The sequence below is a fragment of the Oncorhynchus gorbuscha genome, linkage group LG21, assembly GCF_021184085.1.
Source record: "Oncorhynchus gorbuscha isolate QuinsamMale2020 ecotype Even-year linkage group LG21, OgorEven_v1.0, whole genome shotgun sequence".
Classification (NCBI taxonomy): Eukaryota; Metazoa; Chordata; class Actinopteri; order Salmoniformes; family Salmonidae; genus Oncorhynchus; species Oncorhynchus gorbuscha.
Window position 1 is genome coordinate 28,359,850 of NC_060193.1, and position 24,623 is coordinate 28,384,472.

At 42.9% G+C, this 24,623-nt stretch overlaps 1 protein-coding gene across 9 annotated transcripts in view; it reads right to left on the reverse strand.

Moving 5' to 3' along the window:
- Window positions 1-24,623, reverse strand: part of LOC124008799 (neurexin-2-like) — a 1,096,959-nt gene that overhangs the window by 753,980 nt on the left and 318,356 nt on the right. For all 9 annotated transcript variants that reach the window (XM_046320364.1, XM_046320362.1, XM_046320358.1 and 6 more), the window contains one exon: window positions 22,256-22,273. In XM_046320364.1, coding sequence (XP_046176320.1) covers window positions 22,256-22,273 — 18 coding nt within the window. The remainder of the gene's footprint in view (window positions 1-22,255; window positions 22,274-24,623) is intronic.

The following is a 24,623-nucleotide window of genomic DNA, read 5'->3' on the forward strand; positions in this document are numbered from 1 at the left end:
TTAGTGCTAAATACGGCTGCTAGAATCCTGACTAGAACTAAAAAAATTGATCATATTACTCCAGTGCTAGCCTCCCTACACTGGCTTCCTGTCAAGGCAAGGCCTGATTTCAAGGTTTTACTGCTAACCTACAAAGCATTACATGGGCTTGCTCCTACCCATCTCTCTGATTTGGTCATGCCGTACATACCTACACGCACGCTACGGTCACAAGACGCAGGCCTCCTAATTGTCCCTAGAATTTATAAGCAAACAGCTGGAGGCAGGGCTTTCTCCTATAGAGCTCAATTTTTATGGAATGGTCTGCCTACCCATGTGAGAGACGCAAACTCGGTCTCAACCTTTAAGTCTTTACTGAAGAAGCATCTCTTCAGTGGGTCATATGATTGAGTGTAGTCTGGCCCAGGAGTGTGAAGGTGAACGGAAAGGATCTGGAGCAACGAACCGCCCTTGCTGTCTCTGCCTGGCTGGTTCCACACTTTCCACTGGGATTCTCTGCCTCTAACCCTATTAAAGGGGCTGAGTCACTGGCTTACTGGTGTCCCTAGGAGGGGTGTGTCACTTGTGTGGGTTGAGTCACTGATGTGATCTTCCTGTCTGGGTTGGAGTCCCCACTTGGGTTGTGCCATGGCAGAGATCTTTGTGGGCTATACTTGTGAGCCTTGTCTCAGGATGGTAAGCTGGTGGTTGAAGATGTCTCTCTAGTGGTGTGGGGCTGTGCTTTGGCAAAGTGGGTGGGGTTATATCCTTCCTGTTTGGCCCTGTCCGGGGGTTTCATCGGATGAGGCCACAGTATCTCCTGACCCCTCCTGTCTCAGCCTCCAGTATTTATGCTGCAGTAGTTTATGTGTTGAGGGGCTAGTGTCAGTTTGTTATATCTGGAGTACTTCTCCTGTCCTATCCGGTGTCCTGTGTAAATTTAAGTATGCTCTCTCTAATTCTCTCTTTCTCTCTTTCTTTCTCTCTCTCGGAGGACCTGAGCCCTAGGACCATGCCTCAGGACTACCCGGCATGATGACTCCTTGCTGTCCCCAGTCCACCTGGCCATGCTGCTGCTCCAGTTTCAACTGTTCTGCCTGTGATTATTATTATTTGACCATGCTGGTCATTTATGAACATTTGAACATCTTGGCCATGTTCTGTTATAATCTCCATCCGGCACAGCCAGAAGAGGACTGGCCACCCCACATAGCTTGGTTCCTCTCTAGGTTTCTTCCTAGGTTTTGGCCTTTCTAAGGTGTTTTTCCTTGCCACCATGCTTCTACACCTGCATTGCTTGCTTGTTTGGGGTTTTAGGCTGGGTTTCTGTACAGCACTTTGAGATATCAGCTGATGTACGAAGGGCTATATAAATACATTTAATTTGATTTGATTTGACTATAACCACCAGAGGAATTGAAAATGAGACGGAGCCGAGAGGATCACCAAAACTAAAGGTATTTTGGTTTCAGTGCATTTTCTTTTTTTTAAATAATGTATGTAATGGTGTACTAAAAATGTGAATGTGTTTTTGCTGAGAATACAACCATGTCGACAACCATCTGTGGAGATCAGTGGACAAAGGGCTGGACAACAGGACGCACCGAAAAAACGCAAATGTGGCTTCTTCATCATCATACATTTTATGCTTTCGTTAATAAAATAACGATACAAATATTCTTGCCAGCTTTGATCCATGCCTCGGCCTGCAGGATGCAAAGTGCTTTGTTTGTCAGACGAATCATTGGGTCGAAACTACAGAACAGTACAAAACAAGAGAACACACGGTTAATGTTTTGAAAAAAATATATATATATATATTTGTCATATTGGTTATGGCTCCCGAGTGGTGCGGAGGTCTAAGGCACTGCATCTCAGTGCAAGAAGCATCACTACAGTCCCTGGGTTGCATCCAGGCTGTATCAAATCCGGCCGTGATTGTGAGTTCCATAGGGCGGTGCACAAATGGCCCAGTGTCATCTGGGTTTTGCCGGTGAATGCAGTAATTGTAAATAGGAATTTGCTCTTAATTGACTTGCCAAATTAAATAAAGGTTAAATAAAAATAAAAGTATATATATACAGTTGAAGTCAGAAGTTTACATACGCTTAGGTTGGAGTCATTAAAACTTGTTTTTTCAACCACAAATGTCTTGTTAACAAACTATAGTTTTGGCAAGTCGGTTAGGACATCTACTTTGTGCATGACACAAGTCATTTTTCCAACAATTGTTTACAGACAGATTATTTCACTTATAATTCACCCTATCACAATTCCAGTGGGTCAGAAGTGAACAAACACTAAGTTAACTGTGCCTTTAAACAGCTTGGAAAATTCCAGAATATGCTGTCATGGCTTTAGGTAGGCTAATTGATAGGCTAATTGAAATCATTTGAGTCAGTTGGATGTGTACCTGAGGATGTATTTCAAGGCCTACCTTCAAACTCAGTGCCTCAATGCCTGACATCATGGGAAAATCTAAATCAATCAGCCAAGACCTCACAAGTCAGACCAACACAGGTCTGGTTCATCCTTGGGAGAAATTCCACATGCCTGAAGGTACCACGTTCATCTGTACAAACAATAGTACGCAAGTATAAACACTATGGGACCATGCAGCCGTCATACCGCTCTGGAAGGACACATGTTCTGTCTCCTAGAGATAAACGTACTTTGGTGCGAAAAGTACAAATCAATCCCAGAACAACAGCAAAGGACCTTGTGAAGATGCTGGAGGAAACCGGTACAAAAGTATCTATATCCACATTAAAACGAGTCCTATATTGACATAACCTGAAAGGCCTCTCAGCAAGAAGAAGAAGCTACTGCTCCAAAACCGCCATAAAAAACACAGACTACGGTTTGCAACTACACATGGGGACAAAGATCATACTTTTTGGAGAAATGTCATCTGGTCTGATGAAACAAAAATATAACTGTTTGGCCAACGTTATGTTTGGAGGAAAAAGGGGGAGGCTTGCAAGCCGAAGAACACCATCCCAACGGTGACGCAAGGGGGTGGCAGCATCATGTTGTGGGGTTGCTTTTCTGCAAGAGGGAGTGGTGCACTTCACAAAATAGATGGCTTCATGAGGCAGGAAAATTATGTGGATATATTGAAGCAACGTCTCAAGACATCAGTCAGGAAGTTAATAAAGCTTGGTCGCAAATGGTACTTCCAAATGGACAATGACCCCAAGCATGCTTCCAAAGTTGTGGCAAAATGGCTTAAGGACAACAAAGTCACGGTATTGGCGTGGCCATCACAAAGCCCTGACCTCAATCTTATAGAAAATTTGTGGGCAGAGCTGAAAAAGCGTGTGCGAGCAAGGAGGCCTACAAACCTGACTCAGTTACAGTAGCTCTGTCAGGAGTAATGGGGCAAAATTCACCCAACTTATTGTAGGAAGCTTGTGGAAGGCTACCTGGAACTTTTGACCCAAGTTAAACAATTTAAAGGCAATGCGACCAAATACTAATGGAGTGTATGTAAACTTCTGACACACTGGGAATGTGATGAAAGAAATAAAAGCTGAAATAAATCATTCCCTTTACAATTATTCTGATATTTCACATTCTTAAAATAAAGTGGTGATCCCAACTGACCCAAGACAGGAAATGTTTACTAGGATTAAATGTCAGGAATTGTGAAAAACTTAGTTTAAATGTATTGGCTAAGGTGTATGTAGACTTCCGACTTCAACTGTATATAATATATAAAAAATGTCAAACAGAACCTTTCCATAAGTCCACACAAGTTTCTTCAATTGTCCTCTGACTGTGATTAGAGAGATGTTGATGTTGTGCGGTGATGCCAGCAGATTCCAGATTGCATTTGCCGATCGCCCATAATCTTCAACCATCAGTGAGTCGATGGCTTGATTAGTGTCGCTGGAAATGGAATACAAAAATGATGACCAGCAGGGTCAAATAATATAAACAGTGGTTATAGAGGGTGCAACCAGTCAGCACCTTAGTAAATGTCCTTTGGCTTTTCATAGCTGAGCATTGAGAGGTCAAGAGAGGTCAAGAGAGGTCGAGAGAGAGAGAGAGAGTGAGGTCGAGAGAGATAGAGAGAAAACAAATATATCGAAACACACACAGTAACGGGTGTTACTGAGTTCCAAGAGCCGATCTGTTATCCAACAATAACAGATCGAGTTTAATAGCCTGGCTCCTGTAGGTGTGAAAATCCACCCCACCCCCAACAAGTAATAGCCTACCCGCCTGTGGTTAACTATTTCAGCGCCGTTTCGCACTGGTCTGAGACAAGCAAGGCTACTTAATAAACATATACATTTTAAAACTGTTTTTTAAATTAATCCTGCATTATAATTGTATATAAGCCTCTTAGATATGAATTTAGAATCCTCTAAATGTAATTAGGTCTACTATTGTACAAGGAAATGTTATGGATCTGCCAGTATTTTCATTTAGAGATTCCGGTAAAGAAATGTGTATGTAGAGGGGTAACTGCCTTCACCAGTTCTCTTACCATTTGTACAATTGTGTGATTAGCCTACCAGTTGGTGTAACTGTAATGTTTGTTCTCTTGAGAGGAATTTTGCTCTTCACTATCACAATATTAAACATTTTTAAATGCATTCATGAAATAAATCGCTTTAGCCGACATGTTGCGGTTCATCTGATGAAGGATTGACTCAATCTATAGGCCCAGGACGATAGTAAAACTGGCAATATGATACACTTCAAGAAAGGAAACGCATATATAACCGACCGTAGAAAACGGTTGCAGGTTGGAGGGACATCTAACAAGTGCAGATCGGAGGGCCATCAAGCCAAACTGACCAATGAAGCACGGGTAAACGGCGGGAGTATCTATGACTCTCTGAGGACTGGGTAGGGTAGGTTCTCCCTTCCCTAGTCGGGAGGGTGGAGTCGGCTCTTGCCAGAGCTCGGTTCCCCCGCATCTCCATGTCACCTGGGTTGCGCTCGACCGGCTACAAGCATGAGACCTCTCACTAAAGGCGTCGGTCACACAAAAGTTATTCTTAAATCCGAACTGGTTGGAGATTGTAAGAGTACATGGCCATAAAGGCTAGATCATTTTTCAAGCTGTCCAAACATTCATAGATGACCAGCAGGGTCAAATAATACAAACAGTGGATATAGAGGTTGCCAATGGTCAGCACCTTAGGAGTAAATGCCAGTTGGCTTTTCACAGCCATCATTCAGAGGTCAAGACAGCAAGTGCATGTGTGAGACAGAGAGAGAGAGAGAGAGAGAGAGAGAGAGAGAGAGAGAGAGAGAGAGAGAGAGAGAGAGAGAGAGAGAGAGAGAGAGAGAGAGAGAGAGAGAGAGAGAGAGAGAGGATCGAAACACACACAGCAGAGCGTGGAATATAACAATAAGAATGCCAGTTTAATATGCAGTGCAGATCACCTCCTACTACCCTTCTCAGACTTGTAAGAATTGTGTGTGTTCAATTATTTGTGGCATTTGAAGTACATTGAAGATAGAAGCAATAGGATGTGAAGCAAAAGCCTACAACTATTTCAGCACCGTTTCGCGCTGCTCTGAGACAAGCATGGGGACTGGTCTTAATAAATCAATGAGAGTTTTTTTTAAATTACTTTGAGAACTTAACAGGTTCTGTGTGTATCAGACACACTGTTTTTCCTCTAAGAGATGATTCTTAACTGAAGACATGTGGAGCCACGTTAAGTCTTATTTAGTCGATAGTCCTTTACTCTGTAATATATACATGTACACTAATTGTTTGAGTGTCAATTCTTTTGAGACTAATAAATCCTATTAGTTGAATTGAGTAAATGCGATCCTTGTTTTACAGAGAAATTCTTTGATTGACGACACGTTCACAATTTAGTAGGTCTATTGGTAAATATTATTCACACGACACCTTGACAACTCTGATCTACTTGACTCAATACATTAAAGCTAGAATATTATTTGCCAGGATTAGATATTTGTATCTAGCCTTTTATTAATTGCATAACGGTGCAAGATAGACACTTAGATAGACACAAGATAGAGACACATTATAGTCATAATGAGACAGCGATGCAATGATTGACTATCTTGCTAGACCCTTGAGATACGTACAGGGCCTATTGTATTTATTGACATAATATTGACAACATAATTTTCCTCCTACTACAAAATATAGAATATTCATAGACACAGCTGGAAATTCTCATAGGCCATAGAGTATGTATTAGGTAACTGTCAGATAATCAATGAAAAATGTAGTTCCGGTTCCCCGATTTACAGCAAAAACCAGCAGGTGACAAAGTTCCCACAAGAGTCTCAGAATTAAATGTTTATTTTCCTACTGACATCGAGTCATGTCACAAAAGTCACTAAGTGTCTCTTTGCGCTTAATCTTACAGCTCATTTGACATCTGTGTGCATACCTCATATTTTCAAGCTCATCTTTATTGACATTGAGTTATGACTTAGGCAACAGCCTGATTTAAGTGCAGTATCTCTTATGCTTTATCTATAGGGACTGCCTCAGAGTAATAATAAAGTTGCCTCTTCCCACTCTACATAATTGTAACTTCTTCCCATATCCCCTCCCTACAACCGGGTGGGCTGCATTCAATAGGGGAATAATATTCATATTCATACTATGTGCCCTCCCTTCTGCCCTCATTCATCTGCCTTCATAGATCTGTAGCAACTGAGGAGGTGTTAGCAATAGTTCCCACCTTGTTTCGACCATATTGATTTCACCTATCCTATCAGATCCATGGAAGGAAAGGAAAGATTAAAGGCGGAGAGGAGATATCTTTGTGGAATGAAACACAGCCTCAGTCTCTGTACCTCCGTACCTACTGAGCATGCACCTTGGGCAGTAGCTGCAGCGCTGACAGTATGATTCATTGACATCATCCCTCCTATTGGATTCCCGATCGATCAGCGCTGGTGAACGCAACTCAACAACATGGTCACCACGCTGGAGTCAACAATACCAGATACACTGTGACTATGTTACATTCGTTGGCTGTACAGGGGTCCATGTTGTTGCTAACTTTCTGACCCGTAGCTGGGTCTTGACAAATACAGTCATCCCTTCTCACATCTGAGACACTTCATATACGGCGATGCTTTATGGGATTGAGGACAGAAACTTCACATGACTCAGAAGGGCTAGTTGAGTAGAGAGGATTTCATTGTCTGAACTTGTCTGGGATCAGAAGTCTACAGAGAAGCCCCATTACAGGCTGCCAAAGATCAGGGCAAGCTCTCGCTCTTTTTCTCTCTCTTTCTATTTCGCTCTTTACTCTGTCTTTCCCTCTGTTCTGGTGGTAGAGGCATGGAGTTTTCGGCCTGCGGCAAGATCAATCTGTGTTGCTTTCCCCAGGCCCTGCTAATGGAGTTCTAAGTCTGTGTGTATCGGTCTATGTTTATGTGCGTGCATGTGTGTGTGTGTGTGCGCATGCTTTCGTACCTGTGTGTGTGTGTGCATGTTAAAGTGTTCCACACTGCTCCTTGTGTTCCTTACCAGCTGTTCTAATAGAGTCCTCCTAATAACTAACAGCTTTTATAAGCAGTGCATCTAAAGGGCACCAGTGCCAGTCCGTGCCAGTCCATAGTCATGCCCTAGTTAGCAACCCCCTGGTGGGCCCACTAATATCCCTTCATTTCTCTCTCTCTCTCTCTCTCTCTCTCTCTCTCTCTCTCTCTCTCTCTCTCTCTCTCTCTCTCTCTATCCCTCCTTCCATCCATCCACTCCCCCCCCCCTCTGCTCATTCTCTCCTTATGGAGTCAAATCAGCCTAATAGTCCAGCAAAGAGCCTGGAGAGACACTGTAATGAACCCAAGCCTTGGGCTCAGAAAAACACTCAAGAGGACAAACATCCTAAATCAATTTATGGAACCAAAATATAAGGACAAGTGTAATGTATTGTGTGTTAAAGCAGGGGTGATCACTAAGGGAAACAGAGAATACAGAGAGAAAATCGGCAGCTGACCACAAGGTCAAGTCAAGGTGGATTCGGCCCTCTGAGAAAAAGATTTTCTCTTGCAGAGGAAATCTCTTCTCTCTCTCTGTATTTTTTTTCTTTACCCCCCCCCCCCCACTCGCTCTCTCTAATTTGCTGTCTTGCTCAATTCTCTCCCCACCATTGCGGTCTCTCCTTCTCTCTCTCGCTCCAATTTCCCACCTCAGTCCTTCCCATCTCCCCCTCCCTCGTCCTCTCCCTCTCCCTGGGAGTACGTTGGGTGTGTTAAAAGCCTGTGACATCCCCGATGCGTGAGCAGCTTCACATGCTGCCTCCTACAGTCCCTGCCAGAGAAACGCCTCTGTCACGGCAGACACCCGGCAGCTGGGACGGCGGCCATTTTCTTTCCCCTTACCCCATTAACCATCACCAAAGCAGTACCTAACACAACAATCAATATCCAACAAGAGACTCTAGTATTGGTTTGTTCATTGATTGAGAGTATAGTACTATGTGTTCGGATGGATTGCAGAGAGGAATTAGTATTTTTGAACATGGCTGCAGATACGTTGGTTAGTGGTTTATGCTACTGTCTTTGATTCCTGGCTGGAAGCCGTTGGACTGTTCATAGCTGTCTTTGCAATTACACTGAAGCTGATGTGAGCAGATGCTGTTAATCTTGAGATGCCAACACCAATGAGATTAACTTCTCTCTACTTCTCTCTTATTGCATGTGTGCTAAAGCTACTCCCTCCAGTCCCCCCCCCCCCCCCCCCCCCAGAGAGTTGCCATTGCTCAGTATCACACAATATCTCAATGTGATGTCTTAGACCGGTGAAAACAATCACAATAACAAGTCGTGTTATTTGTCGCCCGCGACTGGATGGACATTTGAAATTCAACGCTGGTAAGATTGAGCGATCACTTTCTGTCTCCGGCTTCCCAAATGAACAACATGACAACAAAATAGTTAGGGAAAGCATTTGCCAGCATTAGCATTTACCAGGCAGCATTTGTCATCATTAACATCAGCATCAGTGCTTCATCTTTGGGCTGTGCTGTGTTTCCTAGCAGGCATTTTTAACAGGGCACTATATCCTTAGCTAGGAGTCCTGATGGTGCAGCCGTATGTGACACACTGGCATGGTGACTGGCATATAAAAAAAAATCATCTAAAATGTCAGGACCAAATTACTCGCCGTTTAATTGCTTGCGAGTTAACTCGGTCCCTGTGGTTGAGACAGGGTGTTAAACGCCTTAAGCACTAATTATATAAGGTAGCTAGATATCTCATTACCCACTTCAATATGCAAATGGACGGCGGGCTTAGTGCTTCATTGCAATTACTGTTATTCGGAGGGCGGACATCTTGCATTGGGGTTGGAGAGGAGGCTTTATTGTAAATAGTGAGACAACAACAACTGCAGCTAAGAAATGACTTTTTTGAATTACTCGGTGGTTTTCTATATGACAAAAATTGAGCGTGTGTTTTTCGAATTTGGATATTCAGGTTTGTGTCCAATATGAGATTGATCTGATTAACTGTAATTTACAACAGTGCTATCATTCAGGACATTGCCTCAGCTATAGCCTAGGGATGATGATGGCAATAAAACAAACTCATAAATTAGGGAACACAAGTTTTGGTACATTTGTAGCCATTGTAGGCTTATAGGGCTATTTCCAAATAATCATATCAGCTCAGTTAGAATAGAGAGCTGTGTACAAACCACACACCAAATGCCAGGATGGAAAAAGCCTTTACTAATCATAGGGCAAGAACAAAATGGGGAGAAAGAAAAGTCACATTGTGATAAGCCTATAATGGCTACAAATGTACCAAAACGTGTATTTCCGTTGTCAAAAACATGCCTAACTCATACAGTAGTCTAATACAATTCATGTCACATAGCACAGTGTTACATGATGGGGGCTTATTCTGAGAGCTGCATGTTTGGAGAAAGAAATGTGTTCTGCTTAGCAGTCCCCCTCGCAATGGGCCCTGATCCTGTAATTTCTATTCCAAAAGCTGGATGAGCTGACGTAAGGCTTTCTGGGTGTTGTGTTGTGGAGGCTAGAGGGAGGGCCAATCACTGTTGAGCCACTGTTTGAAGAGAGCCTTCTCCTGGCTCTCAGCATATCCTGGAGGTTTCGCATTCACAAACACAGCTAAAATGCAATCCTTTCCGAGTCAATAAGGGAGGAAAGAAGGGTGAAGAAGAATGAGAGAGAGTGAGAGAAGATTTTTATTGCCATGCCATTTTTTTTCTGCAGAAATCTAAAGGAAATTCAGCAAAAGGATAATGATCTCTTCTTGTAGTGAGCCTTGCTCTCCTTCTCTCTGTTCCTGGGTAGAAGCAATTACCGTTGCAGTTACCTACCACAATAGACCTACCTAGGAGTGGTGAGGAATGTGATTGTCTGCGCAAACAGCAATATTAGTGTCCATGACATGAATATGTAAATGTTATCAATTGCTAATATCCTTTGATTGGTGTGGTTTGATCTTTGGATAAGTGTTGATTCTTTTCAATCCGTAGGTGCTAATTTCTCTAATCATGTGACTTCAGTGTTTGTCTACACACTCTCCTCTCTCTCTCCACGCCTCCACCTGAGCAAGTCATTTGAATGAAATGACACACACTAGTGCATACCACTTCCCTCATGAAAGCAATCAATCATCTCGATTGGAAAGACTCGTTCAACCCAGAGGAAAGACAAGTAAAACGTGCCGCTACAGACTTGAAAGCCCTCGGAATACGAGGTCCCATCCCTCTCTCTGCTTTCTCTTGTATCCCTGTTGCAACCCACACTTACACCTGGATATAGAGAGAAAGAAAGACAAGGTAGAGAGAGAGAGAGAAATGCTAGCTGCTAAGCATATCAATTGGTCTCTCTTTGCCGGGGAAGTTAAACTGTTTGTTGTTACTCCAGGCATCTCAAACACTCTTCAGGCCTTTGCCTGGCTTCTCTGGTTGCTCTGGGAGTATCCCCCAGGGAAGCGTGGGGTTGTGGGGGTTGTAGTCTTTGCAGACTGCAGCGGGGCTTTCCTCAGGTGCTTATTTATTTATGCCTGCCAGGGGAAGTGGAGGTACCGACAACATCCCCTCGCTTTTAGAAGGTTAAGTCCCTTAGGCATCTATGTACATGCCTCTGTTTACTTTTCTATTTGCTGAGGTGTCTAGATGCCACCGTCTTGTCTGGGTCTCTGGAGCAGTCTGTGTTCCTTCAGACCGTGACACTTTGAATATGTTTAATGTACATCCTTCTTTACTAACTTCCTGTCCTATCTTCTCCAACCTTTTTTTTTGCCCAAGCTCATCCATCCCTAACTTCTCACAGATATATCTCACATGAGGATTTTGTGACAACGGTGGTGAACTAATAAACCAGTCCATTTCTTAGAGAAATATATAAGCTCTCACTTTTTCTTTAGCCCAATAGACAAATGTGAAATCAGAATTTTGCAGCATTCTCTCCCTCTCTGATTTTAATTAGATTTTTTTCTCATGTGGATGGAGGGAGGCTAGGCAGGAGGGAGGGGCAGGGGTGGTATTTGGGTTTACCCTCCGGGTGAGTGTGCCCTGCTAGGCTCCAGTCTGCAGTCAGACAAAATGCCACATTAGTATTCTGGGGGTCTGCTGAGCTCTCTGGCCCATTCGCTCCAGCTGCAGCCCTGGAGACTGGACACTGCTTAACACAATGTCTGTCTGTCTGTCTGGTCTTTGTATAGCCTCTGGCTCTAACAGACAAGAGTTGAGCTCTACTGAGATATCCAAAGGTATGGAATCACAGCAGTGTATCCCATCCTTATCTAGAAGTGGTGGGGAGGGTTGGGCATGTGTATGTCTGTATTCTAAATATGTGTATTCCAACGACACATACAAGTCATACAAGTCTAAAATAGCATATGGCATGCACCATGTGAACAGCACTATACAAATGTATGGTATATGTGCCTCCCAGATGGTCACTGAGGGGTAAGGCCTTATATTATGTCTTATATTCACTGTAGCAGACAATAAGGGGCGGGTGGGGTTTGGTTTCCACCTACTGAAATAAACAGTGGGCTGTAACCTCCAGCATCACAACAAGACAAGCGCCATTTTGTTTTTTCCCCCCATAGATACACAAACAGTTTGTGTATTTACAGAGGTGCAAAGCCATCTGCTAGAGATTTAGGTCTAAAGACTGTCTTTACGGAACGCTGCTGGATTCTGCTGTACATGCAGTACCTCGGGGCTAGCAACATGCAAATTGAGATACTCTCGTTTAAAATGTTTGAACAGGGAGGCTTGTCAGAATCCTACAGATTTCAAACCAGGAGGAGTAGAGAATATGGTGTTCAAAAGGAGAATGTGTGGTTGGTGTATGTGTATGTACAGTACGCATTGTGTGTATGCTTATGTGTGGTGGATGTATGCGTTGCACATACAGCAGTGGCTTGTGCATTCAAAATATATGGCACAGAGTGGACGCAGTTAATTGTATGCAACGTATTCATGGGGGCTAATATTCTGCAGAGGAGCGATAATAATGATATCATACCTCAACTGAAAGTCACATTGCAGCAAATTGCTGGAAGGTATGGCTTCAGCACACATTCCATTTTTATTCAAGTTTGTGTGGAGCATTGAGACATTTCAGGGTTTCCCAAACTCGGTCCTCGGGACCACAAAGGGTACACGTTTAGCTTTTTTACGCCATAATACTACACAGCTGATTCAAATGATCGACAAGCTTTGATTATTTTTGAATCAGCTGTGTCGTGTTAGGGCAAAAAAACAAAACATACACAGAGTTTGGGAAACATTGCATTAGCCTGCCATTACACACACACGCACAGAGACGCAGGTAGGCTCACACACAAAAGCAAGTGCAAACACTCACACGCTTCATCACTGATTCCAAATGATATGCTGCTATAAAGCTAGCGTGCAGTAGCAGGTCAGCCGGTTGAGATACATACTTGAGGTGTAGTCTTAATAAATATTTAAGTGATGTAAAACACATTAGCAGTATACACAAGAGCAGGGATAAAAAGCTTGGATTACCCATGCTTTTTACCCTTGTTCAATTACATTTTGGGAACTAAGTCCCTGAAAATTGATTTAAATAAATGACATAGCAGGAGACAATATTTGTTTTAAAGAAAGCTAGAAGTTATTAGCATAAATGGTCTTAAATGTTCAAGGCTGAAAGCTTGTTCTCTAAATCAGGGGCATTGTTGTCCCCCCCAGTTTTATCATTGCACTGTGATACAAAACCAGTGTGCTTTAGGACCATTTGGATGCCACAGAGTGGTCTGGCAGGTTGTTGTTCCAGGACCGTATAGACACCACAGAGTGTGCAGACAGTCGGTGTGAAGGCAACGCTTCTGAAAGGATGGCATATAAGACCAGCGCGGGAGAGATAAATAGAGGCAGCTGCAGTCTGTGTTGCGCTTTTTCTCCGAGTTGCAACAGCAAGCAGAGCAGAATCTGGCTACTCTTTAGTTGACTGATCTAGCTGGCAAGTTAACTGCTGTTAGACAGAAAATAATGTATTTATTCCCAGTGCTGAGCTAGTAGTGTAACTGACATGTTACGTTTGCTAATATTTCATCCCGTCTCAACTGAAGTGAATTAAATACTAGCAGCTCGTTAGCTAGCTAGTAGTTACCACAGCCAGTTAAGCTCTAGCTAGCCTCTAGCTATCTGTCAGGAAGTAGTATCTAACAGCTGTTGTGTGTATGGAAATGTTTTATATCCTTTGTTTTGTCCCGTTTCAACAGAAGTAAATTTGATGATGTACCATTATTCAGAGCTAGCCAAAAGTTGGATAATGTTAGCTAGCTAGGTCACTAACTTTAGCTATTATTTTGTCTCAATCACCCTAGACATGAATCAAATGATGAAACCAGCAGTCAAACTATTGAAAACCGATATTCTACATTTTTCAGCGCAATGTGAGTTTTTATTAATCAGTATAGCAATGTAACATTATGATTTGTCAGTTTCCCTAGCTAATTCCCTACTTTTTACACTGACACGGTATAACCAGCTCTACACTGTGTCACTGTCATGGTACACAATCAGTACACAACACTATGCTCATCATATCTTAGCAGGATCAGATGGTGACAGGTGTCCCTGCAGGGTCAGACAGCCAGGGAAGACCAATCTATGGAGCTCAGGTGAATTTAGCAGTTTATTATTACAATCAGTGAATGGATACAAAGTCCCGTCTTGAGTTGATGGGTAGACTATAGTCCGGGATCTGGGAAGAATGGTCATTTCCATTATTGAACCATTGATTCTATTCTTGGATAATATCATGTATAAATGTACACCAAGGTAATTCTTTGTCAAGCTTCATCTAAACAGGGTCAGATGGTGACAGGGGTCTCAACAGGGCCAGGCAGCCAGGGAAGACCAGTCTGTGACGGCGCAGAAGTGAACTTTTGCAGACACAACACTTTATTATCTCTGTGCAGTAAACACTGGACCAGCAAGAAGATTCAAAGATTAAATCAATTTAAGGCAGTCTGGAAAACCTCTAAAATTCATTTCCAAACTGTATCAAGTGTTGATAGAGGCTTTTGCCGATGATGAAACATGTAAAACAAAAATGTGAGGAAGACCTGGGAGACGCTATTGATGATGAATGGACACAGATGTTTGAATACCCAGCCATATTCATATCATCTCATCTTAGACATACATTTGTCCAGGTTAAGACGATCCATAGAGCCTACTATTATGCCAGTGGAACTGAATATCATGCACTCAGACATGTTATTCCTCTGCTGGAGGTGTAAAACACAAAGGGGACATATTTGTGTATGCTATGGTCTTGTGAAGGCTGGCTGAATTCTGGAAAAGAGCTTGTTCTTTTATCTCAGCATGCCTACAGATTCTCCCTTCTCCCTGTTTTTGTTTGCTTAGAAATGTTGATACTGGAGAATGTTATCAGAAAAAAACTGTGTAAGCTAGCATTTCAAATCAAATCAAATCAAATTGTATAGGTCACATACACATGGTTAGCAGATGTTATAATGAGTGTAGCGAAATGCTTGTGCTTCTACTTCCGACAGTGCAGCAATATCCAACAATTAACCTAACATTAAACAACAACTACATAATACACACAAATCTAAATAAAGGGATGGAATAAGAATATGTACATATAAATATATGGATGAGCAATGACGAGCGGCACAGATGAGATGCAATAGATGGTATAAAATACAGTATATACATCTGGGATGAGTAATGCAAGATATTTAAACATCATTATTAAATTGGCATTAATAAAGGGACTAGTGGTCCACTTGTTAGAGTAATCAATGATTTCAAGTCTGTATGTAGGCAGCAGCCTCTCTGTGTTAGTGATGGCTGTTTAACAGTGTGATGGCCTTGAGATAGAAGCTATTTTTCAGTCTCTCGGTCCCAGCTTTGATGCACCTGTACTGACCTCGCCTTGCGTGGTTGTTGTCCTTAATAATCCTTTTGGTCTTACTGTGACATCGGGTGCTATAGGTGTCTTGGAGGGCAGGGAGTTTGACCCCGGTGATGTGTTGTGCAGACCGCACTATCCTCTGGAGAGCCCTGCGGTTGTGTGTGGTGCAGTTGCCGTACCAGGCAGTGATACAGCCCGACAGGATGCTCTCAATTGTGCATCTGTAAAAATTTGTGAGGGTTTTAGGTGACAAACAACATTTCTTCAGCCTCTTGTTACGCCTTCTTCACCACACTGTCTGTGTGGGTGGACCATTTCAGTTTGTCCGTGATGTGTAGGCCGAAGAACTTAAAACTTTCTACTTCTCCACTGTTGTCCCGTAGGCTATTTCCTGAAGTCCACGATCATCTCTTTTGTTTTGTTGTCGTTGAGTGAGAGGTTGTGCCTTCACCTCCTCCCTTTAGGCTATCTCATTGTTGTAGCTGCTCAAGCCTACTACTGTTGTGTCGTCTTTAAACTTGATGATCGAGTTGGAGGCGTGCATGGCCACACAATCATGGGTGAACAGGGAGTACAGGAGGGGGCTGAGCACACATCCTTGTGAGGCCCTAGTGTTGAGGATCAGCAAAGTAGAGATGTTGTTTCCTACCTTCACCATCTGGGGGTGACCCGTCAGGAAATTCAGGACCCAATCGCATAGGGCGGGGTTGAGACCCAGGGCCTCAAGCTTAAAGATAAGCTTGGATGGGACTTATGGTATTGATTACTGAGCTGTAGTCAATGAACAGCATTTTTACATAGGCATTCCTCTTGTCCAGATGAGATAGGGCAGTGTGCAGTGTGATGACGATTGCATTGTCTGTGGACCAATTGGGGCGGTATGCAAATTGCATTGGGTTTAGGGTGACATGTAAGGTGGAGGTAATATGATCCTTGACTAGTCTCTCAAAGCTCTTCATAATCACAGAAGTGATTGCTATGCGACGATAGTCATTGCAGTCGGAGGCTGAGCAGTTGCCATACCAGGCAGGATGCTCTTGATGGTGCAGCTGTAAAACCTTTTGAGGATCTGAGGACCCATGCCAAATATTTTCAGTCTCCTGAATAGCTTTTGTCTTGCCCTCTTCACGACTGTTTTGGTGTGCTTGGACCAGTTCAATTACCTTTGCCTTCTTGGGTACAGGAACAATGGTGGTCATCTTGAAGCATGTGGGGACAGCAGAATGGGATAGGGAGAGATTGAATATGTTTGTACATCAGCCAGCTGGTCTGTGCATGCTCTGGGGACACGACTCGGGATGCCATCTGGGCCGACAGCCTTGCGAGGGTTAACACGTTTAAATGTCTTACCCATGTCGTCCACGGAGAAGGAGAGGCCCACAGTCCTTGGTAAAGTGCCACATCGGTGGTACTGTATTATCCTCAAAACGTGCAAAGAAGCTGTTTAGGTTGTCTGGAAGCAAGACATCGGTGTCTGTGATGTGACTGATTTTCTTTGTGTAGTCCGTGATTGCCTGTAGACCCTGACACATACGTCTCATGTCTGAGCCTTTGAATTGTGACTCCACTTTGTCCCTATACTGACATTTAGCTTGTTTGATTGCCTTGCGGAGGGATTAACTACACGGGTTATATTCGGCCATATTCCCAGTCATCTTTCCATGGTTAAATGTAGTGGTTCAGGCTTTCAGTTTTGCGTGAATGCCACAATCTATCCACAGTTTCTGGTTAGGGTAGCTTTTAATAGTCACAGTGGGTACAACATCTTCTATGCACTTGCTTATAAACTCACTCACCAAATCAGCATATACATATACATTATTCTCTGAGGCTACCGGGAACATGTCCCAGTCTGCGTGATCAAAACAATCTTGAATCTCCTGGGAGATATTACAAAAGCATTTGATTGTGAGGAATTCTAGGTCAGGTGAACAGAAGGACTTGAGTTGTTGTATGGTGTTACAATTACACCATGAATCGTTAATCATTAAACATACACCCCCGCCCTCCTTCTTCCCGGAGAGATGTTTATACCTGTCGGCGCGATGCACAAAGAATCCTGGTGACTGTACCGAGTGTGACAGCATGTCCCCAGAGAGCCATGTTTCCGTGAAACAGAGTATATTACAATCTCTGATGTCTCTCTGGAAAGCAACCCTAGCTCTAATTTCGTCTACCTTGTAATCTAGAGACTGGACATTAGCAAGTTAAATACTCGGAAGCGGTTTGCACGCCTCTGAAGTTTGACCAGAAGGCAGCTCTTCTGCAGTGACATTGTTTTGGGTCACCCTCTGGAATCAGTTCGAATGCCTTGGGTGTTTCGAACAAAGGATCTGCTTCGGGAAAGTCGTAATCCTGGTTGTAGTGCTGGTAAATTGACGACCCTCTGATATCCAATTCTTCCCGGCTGTATGTAATAACACTTACGATTTTCTGGTCTAACATTGTAAGAAATAATACAGAAAAAACAAAATACTGCATAGTTTCCTAAGGACTAGAAGTGAGGTGTCCCTTTCTGTCGGCGCCATCTTGCTATCTAAACAGGTATCTCCCACGACGTGGGCTAAGAAATGAATTGCCAGTAATAAAAAGGTTGTTTATCTTCCACAATGGATAAAATAAATGTCAAGTTATGTATCACTAGATTTGATTTATTACAAGATTGAGGGTGTACTGTGCAATTTACATAAGTTCTGGAATGGATGCCTTATATGGAATACTGAACAACAAAAGGAATCTGTTGTGAAAACATGCCCACGTCATTTAGGCAATTCCTACCTGCTGGGCTGGTCAGACCTGGCCCTGGGGGTCTGCCGTACTGTTGGTTGTCACTTTGGCTTTGGCCTAACACACCGGAAACCAATGTTTCCCTAAGATCCTAAAGCTGAGTAGGGTGTGTTGGGTTGGGGAGCTGCAGGGCTGTGGGCCTCTAGGGGCAGGACGGTATAACCCAACTACGTGTATATCGTGTTCAAGTTAAAAGCGTTCTACAGTACTACTAGGCCTATGAGATTAATTATATGGAGGATGTACTGTTTCCAGTGGTGAAAGAAGGCGGTACGGGCTGTTACTGCGTCCTGACAAAATAAATAGTGGGGGTACGCTCAACCGGTCAAACGTGAGCCTATCACAATTAAAGCATGCCTAAAAAAGTATACGATATTAAACAATTATTTAATAATACTGCATGTCAGCCGCATGAACGATTTTCTAATTCACTTGAAACCGGTTGGTACACACCAAAATTGAATTGTGGTTTGAGTGGATGAGACCGAAGCGCGAGTGAAAAACAGTGGATGAATCAATTCAGGCTACAAGCGTAGGCCTAATGACAAATCACAGAATGTCATTCAATACACGCAGGTGTTTCGTAACAGATCTCTTTCCATTCATCAAAATGTGAGGAACAGTGAGTGCACTGTTGGGGGTTTTGATGCTGAAATGATTTTGTGAGTGGACGAATGTGTGGGGGTAGCCTACAGGAGCGCCTCTGTTAAGTGATAGTTTGACAATCAGATAAAAAACAATGTGACTGGTTGTGTTTATGCAACATTAAAAGGCATAGGCGGTGACCATAAGGCCAGGGGAAGCTTTCCCTAAAGTAAATTGAATTAAATTGCCAACATTATGTAGCCTAATTAGCTTACTCCTGTCTATGCAGGAGTAAATAAAATCATTCAAAATAGGCTATTACACCAGAGAGGATGATTTGGCCACAAAGCATCATTATCTTCTTTTTTTTAAAGCTGTGGGTTATTTTAAAATCGCATAGCCTACAGTCGGAACGGTCTGCAATTTGGGCAGCGCACGCTGAAGATACCAAATAGATTATTATTAACTTAATTGAGCGAACAGTAGCCTATCTTAAGGCCAGTTTTGTTGGTTTTGGACAATAATTTCCTCCTCCAGGTTTGATGGACGTCATAATTGTATATATATATATATATTTATTGTCCAATTGTATATATATATATTTATTGAGTGTTTGTCAGTGTCAGCAGAGTAGGCTACCCTGTCATTTTTTCAGTATATAAAATAAATTGTGCGTGAACTTTGATGTTCTGTTCCGGTAAGAAAATACATCTACTTTCAGCCCTGACTGTTTCTGTATGTACAGTTGAAGCCGGATGTTTACATACACTTAGGTTGGAGTCAATAATTTGTGGAGTGGTTTCTTGTGGAGTGGTCTCCTAAAGTCAGTTAGGACATCTACTTTGTGCATGACACAAGCAATTTTTCCCAATAATTGTTTACAGACAGATTATTTCACAATTCTAGTGGGTCAGAAGTGTACATACACTAAGTTGCCTGTGCTTTTAAACAGCTAGGAAAATTCCCAAAAATTATGTCATGGCTTTAGAAGCTTCTGATAGGCTAATTGACATCATTTGAGTCAATTGGAGGTGTACCTGAGGATGTATTCCAATGTATTCAAACTCAGTGCCTCTTTGTTTGACATCATGGGAAAATCAAAATAAATCAGCCAAGACCTCCACAAAAATTGTAGACCTCCACAAGTCTGGTTCACCCTTGGGAGCAATTTCCAAATGCCTGAAGGTACCACGTTCATCTGTACAAACAATAGTACACAAGTATAAACACCATGGGACCACACAGCCGTCATACCGCTCAGGAAGGAGATGCATTCTGTCTCCTAAAGTGGAACGTACTTTGGTGTCGAAAAGTGCAAATCAATCCCAGAACAATAGCAAAGGACCTTGTGAAGATGCTGGAGGAAACAAGTACAAAAGTATCTATATCCACAGTAAAATGAGTCCTATATTGACATAACCTGAAAGGCTGCTCAGAGAGGAAGAAGCTACTGCTCCAAAACAGCCAGAAAAAAGACAGACTACGGTTTGCAACTGCACATGGGGACAAAGATCGTACTTTTTGTAGAAATGTCCTCTGGTCTGATGAAACAAAAATAGAACTGTTTGGCCATAATGACCATCGTTATGTTTGGAGGAAAAGGGAGGCGGCTTGCAAGCTGAAGAACACCACCCCAACCGTGAAGCACGGGGGTGGCAGTATCATGTTGTGGGGGTGCTTTGCTGCAGGAGGGACTGGTGCACTTCACAAAATAGATGGCATCATGAGGTAGGAAAGTTGTGTGGATATATTGAAGCAACATCTCAAGACATTAGTCAGGAAGTTAAAGCTTGGTCGCAAACGGGTCTTCCAAATGGACAGTGAACCCAAGCATACTTCCAAAGTTGTGGCAAAATGGCTTAAGGACAACAAAGTCAGAACTGAAAAAGCGTGTGCAAGCAAGGAGGCCTACAAACCTGACTCAGTTACACCAGCTATGTCAGGAGGAATGGGCCAAAATTCACTAGACTAGTGGGGTTCGGACGTGGAGGTGGATCTGGCTGGTTGGGCGGTCTGAAACTTGACATAGAGGATGTCTTAATAAGTCAAATCAAAAGTTTTCTTTGTACTTCATTTGTTAATTTGTCAGGCTATTATGTAACACCATATTGATTATTGAATTATCATAAATCTAGTCTTATCAATCACTAGCCCTGAGCGGTTATTGTTGTCAATTGCTGTGCCCCAACCAGCCATGATTGATTGGGATTGCTCACAATCCACTGAGAGCTGCCATGTGAGGCGAGTGAGCTCCTCTCAGCGACATCAAGGCAGAAATCCCACAGCCTCACAACACCAAATTAATGGTAATTGCACTCCCCTTAAAGTTGTCTTTCACCGCTGTGAGAAAAGTTCAAGTGGCAAATCAATCTCAATCCGACTGGTTTGAAGTGGCACATTAGGATTTTGGATACCCAAGTGGAGTGTTGATTATGATTATTATAATTTTGGAATGTTTGTGTGAAAGCGGGCATACAGGTAAATATCCATATCTTTTGCAATTTAATGTGCCAAAAATGTAGTATCCAATCAAATGATGACCCAACATGTTTTTTGTGATTATGCAGCTCTCTTCTAGAGTGTGTTAAAGGGTGTGCTGCTAATTGACATGTCCTATTATCCTGAATTGGAGGGGTGTGTTGGGTCATACCACCTCTGTCCAGCAGAGGGGAAATGGATTCCCCGAGTTAACATTTTATGCTAGAATATACTATGGACAATGCATATATTTAAAACTAATCATGTTAAATGATAATACTTATGCATAATCATGTTTCTGCTTAAAATGTTTTAATGTACACTATCTCTGTAGACTCTCTTCCTCAGATATGTGGAACTGGCTATTCCTTTTTGTATTATGCGCACCAACCTTATGGCTTCAGGTAAACCTTCGAGTTGTGCCTGTTCTGCTGTGTAGACCAGTTGAGGCTGGTGGGAGGAGCTACAGGAGGACGGGCTCGTTGTCGTGGCTGGAATGGAACGCATCAAATATATGGAAACCACATGTTTGACTCTATTCCATTTTTTTCCCATTCCGGCCCATTACAATGAGCCTGTCCTCCTATAACCCCTCCCACTAGCCGCCACTTATGTAGACCTCATATAAAACACGTATCTATGTTTGAGTCATGAGAACAGTTTTACTTTAATCCATTTGCATACTTTTAAGTACTCTTTCATGCACTATGGTTTTTGACTTCCCTTAGTAAACAACTTTAGGTTTAGGAAAATAAAACTGTTCATATTTACACCATTGTCTGATATTCAGCCACAGACATAAAACATCAGTACATGTGTCAGAGAAAGAGCAGTGCTTGAATTGGGCAGGATCTCACTGGAGCTGAATACCAGCACCTTTTTTTTCTACTGCTTGAACTCCCGCACCTCTTGTAGAATATTAGCTCAAAAGGATTGTGGAGCTCCTGCACCTAAATATAAACAGTCCCTGCACCCAAAAATGAGCACTGGCATCCATTTCAGTCCAAGTCAAGCACCGAGCAAGAGAGAAGGTGAAGAGAGATAGATAGTCCACTTACCGCCCTGCGATGAGTCACCTGTGGGTAGACCAAAAGAGAGAGAGAGAAAATATATTTTAGTTCACAGCTCGAATGAAGACTTCAGTGGAACAACCCCGTTCATCCCTAACCTGACACTAGTACAAAGACGGATGACATACTGAAAGAGGGAGAGAGAGAGGTGAAGACAGCAATTAATAAGAGCAATCGGCACACTTATATCCACAGAACAACACACGATATAAACCTGCTTAGCTGTTGACATGTGTCTGTGTTAAGAGCTCGGGGAAGTTTCAGTGTCATGGTCTTCCTTGTAAAGAACAGACAAGTGAACACCTTTCAACTTCCCATTTTCAAATGCACCTTTAAAACTTTTTCTGTGGATCTGGAAAGACGCACACGCTCATTTTAAATAGATTCGCGAGGGCGTTTTTACATGTCAGTCCATACTGGGAAAAAGCTGCTTTGCATTTGTTGTCTCTATTGCTCCTCCCATTGCTTGTGAATAATGGCCGGCTATCGCACTCTGAATCTGGCCACTATTCCCAATCACTACGTCCTCATCTGTCAATGGCATTGCATAAAACGTAGACAACCCTGAAATACCGGACGCCATAAGCAAATCATATTGGAGCCCGCCCAAGCGAGGAAGGGTGAGAGAACGAGAGAGAAAGAGAGAGAGAGAGAGGGAGAGTAGGGAGTGACTGCATTAAGTTTATTCCAGGTTCTGGGAGAGCTCATCTGGGGTTTGGTGGACGGAACTAGAGCAGACTGGAAGACCTAGTCCAGTGAGCGATGGAAATAGGAATGAGAGAGTGAGAGATGGAGGAATCACTATTCAACCATGCAGACAACTCGATATCAATATATGTGGGGCTGCGATGCTAGTACCACTGTCTCCTCTCAGCTCTCAGCTCCATACATGGGAACCCAGCCCAGCCGTACAGTCCCTGGACCTGCTCTATAGCTAACAAACAGACAAAAATTATTTTAGTAAAACATGGAAACTTTCAAGATCAAATCAAAAGTGTATTGCTACTGTAGCATACACAGATCAGCAGATGTTATCGCAGGTGCAGTGAAATGCTTGTAGTTTTTAGCGCCAACAGTGCTGTAATACCTAGCAATAAAAAAAACTATACCAACATAATCCAGAATTATTGCATTTTTTTATACATAGGATGAGCCATGACTAGCCATACAGTACATGCATATGAAGAGGGTGAAACAGTATGTAAACATTGTTAAAGTGACCCGCGTCAATGTCTAGAGCGGGGTTTCCCAAACTCGATCCTGCGGCCCCCCTGGATGCACATTTTGTTGTTTGCCTTGGCCCTATAGAGCTGATTCAAATAGCCAACTCATCATCAAGCTGATTATTTTATTCAGCTCTGTAGCGCTAGGGCAAAGACTACGTTTGGAAGAGTACATGGTGGTAGCCGGCTAGAACAGTGATTAAAGTTCAGAGCGGGTAGCTGAGTGGAGGCGGACTAGTGGTGGCTATATAACAGTCTGATGGCCTTGACATGGAAGCTGTAGTGTCTTAACACTTAGTACTTATTTATGTCATATGAAAGACTCGGAATACAAGCAATTGAACTGGAGCTTCACATTTACTCAAACGAGTTCGTACCAGAATAACATAGAACAACACTGCGCATGACCAAGGGTGCTCCATCCTTAAAGGGGACATCAGTAATTAACAGAACATAACATTCCTTCTCTTATACAATCAGAGTTACTTTTACCAAACCACAACTGAAACATTTCCCAGAACTTGTTGTAGTTATTTTGCATCTTTTAATTTGAACTTGAACAGTTAGTTTTTTGTTTGTTTGTTTATAAGTCTAGTCTGTCTGGTGGACGGTGCCTTCGTTCTGGGTAGCGCCTCGGATTGTCTGGAGGCTCCTGAACATCCTCAGTGTGTGCTTGTTCCATTATAGCTTCTGCTATAGCAGCACCTTCATCAACACGTTCCCTTCTTTCAGCCTGGGGTCTCTTTACTGCCCCACGGTCCTCTACAGTTCCCTGTGTGTCACTCTCAGGATCCCTCTGTACCTGTTCTCTCTCGATTGTTGTACTGTTTTCCGTGGAATGCATTTGGTTAATGTGACGCCGCCAGATTATGTCTGGGCTCACTTGAACCTGGTAAGTTCTGGGTCCCGTTTGTGTGTGTACGGCCCCTCTTGTCCATTTCCCTCCTCTTCTGTAGTCTCGCACCATCACTTCCTGTCCTGTTTGGAGATGGCCCTCCGGGCCACCGGAGAGCATCTTGGCTTGTTTGTTCAGCACTTCATTACGCATGTTTGGCTTCATGATGTCCAGCTGTGTGCGGAGAGGCCTCCTGAACATCAGTGCGGCTGGGCTTTCATTTGTCGTGACATGTTGG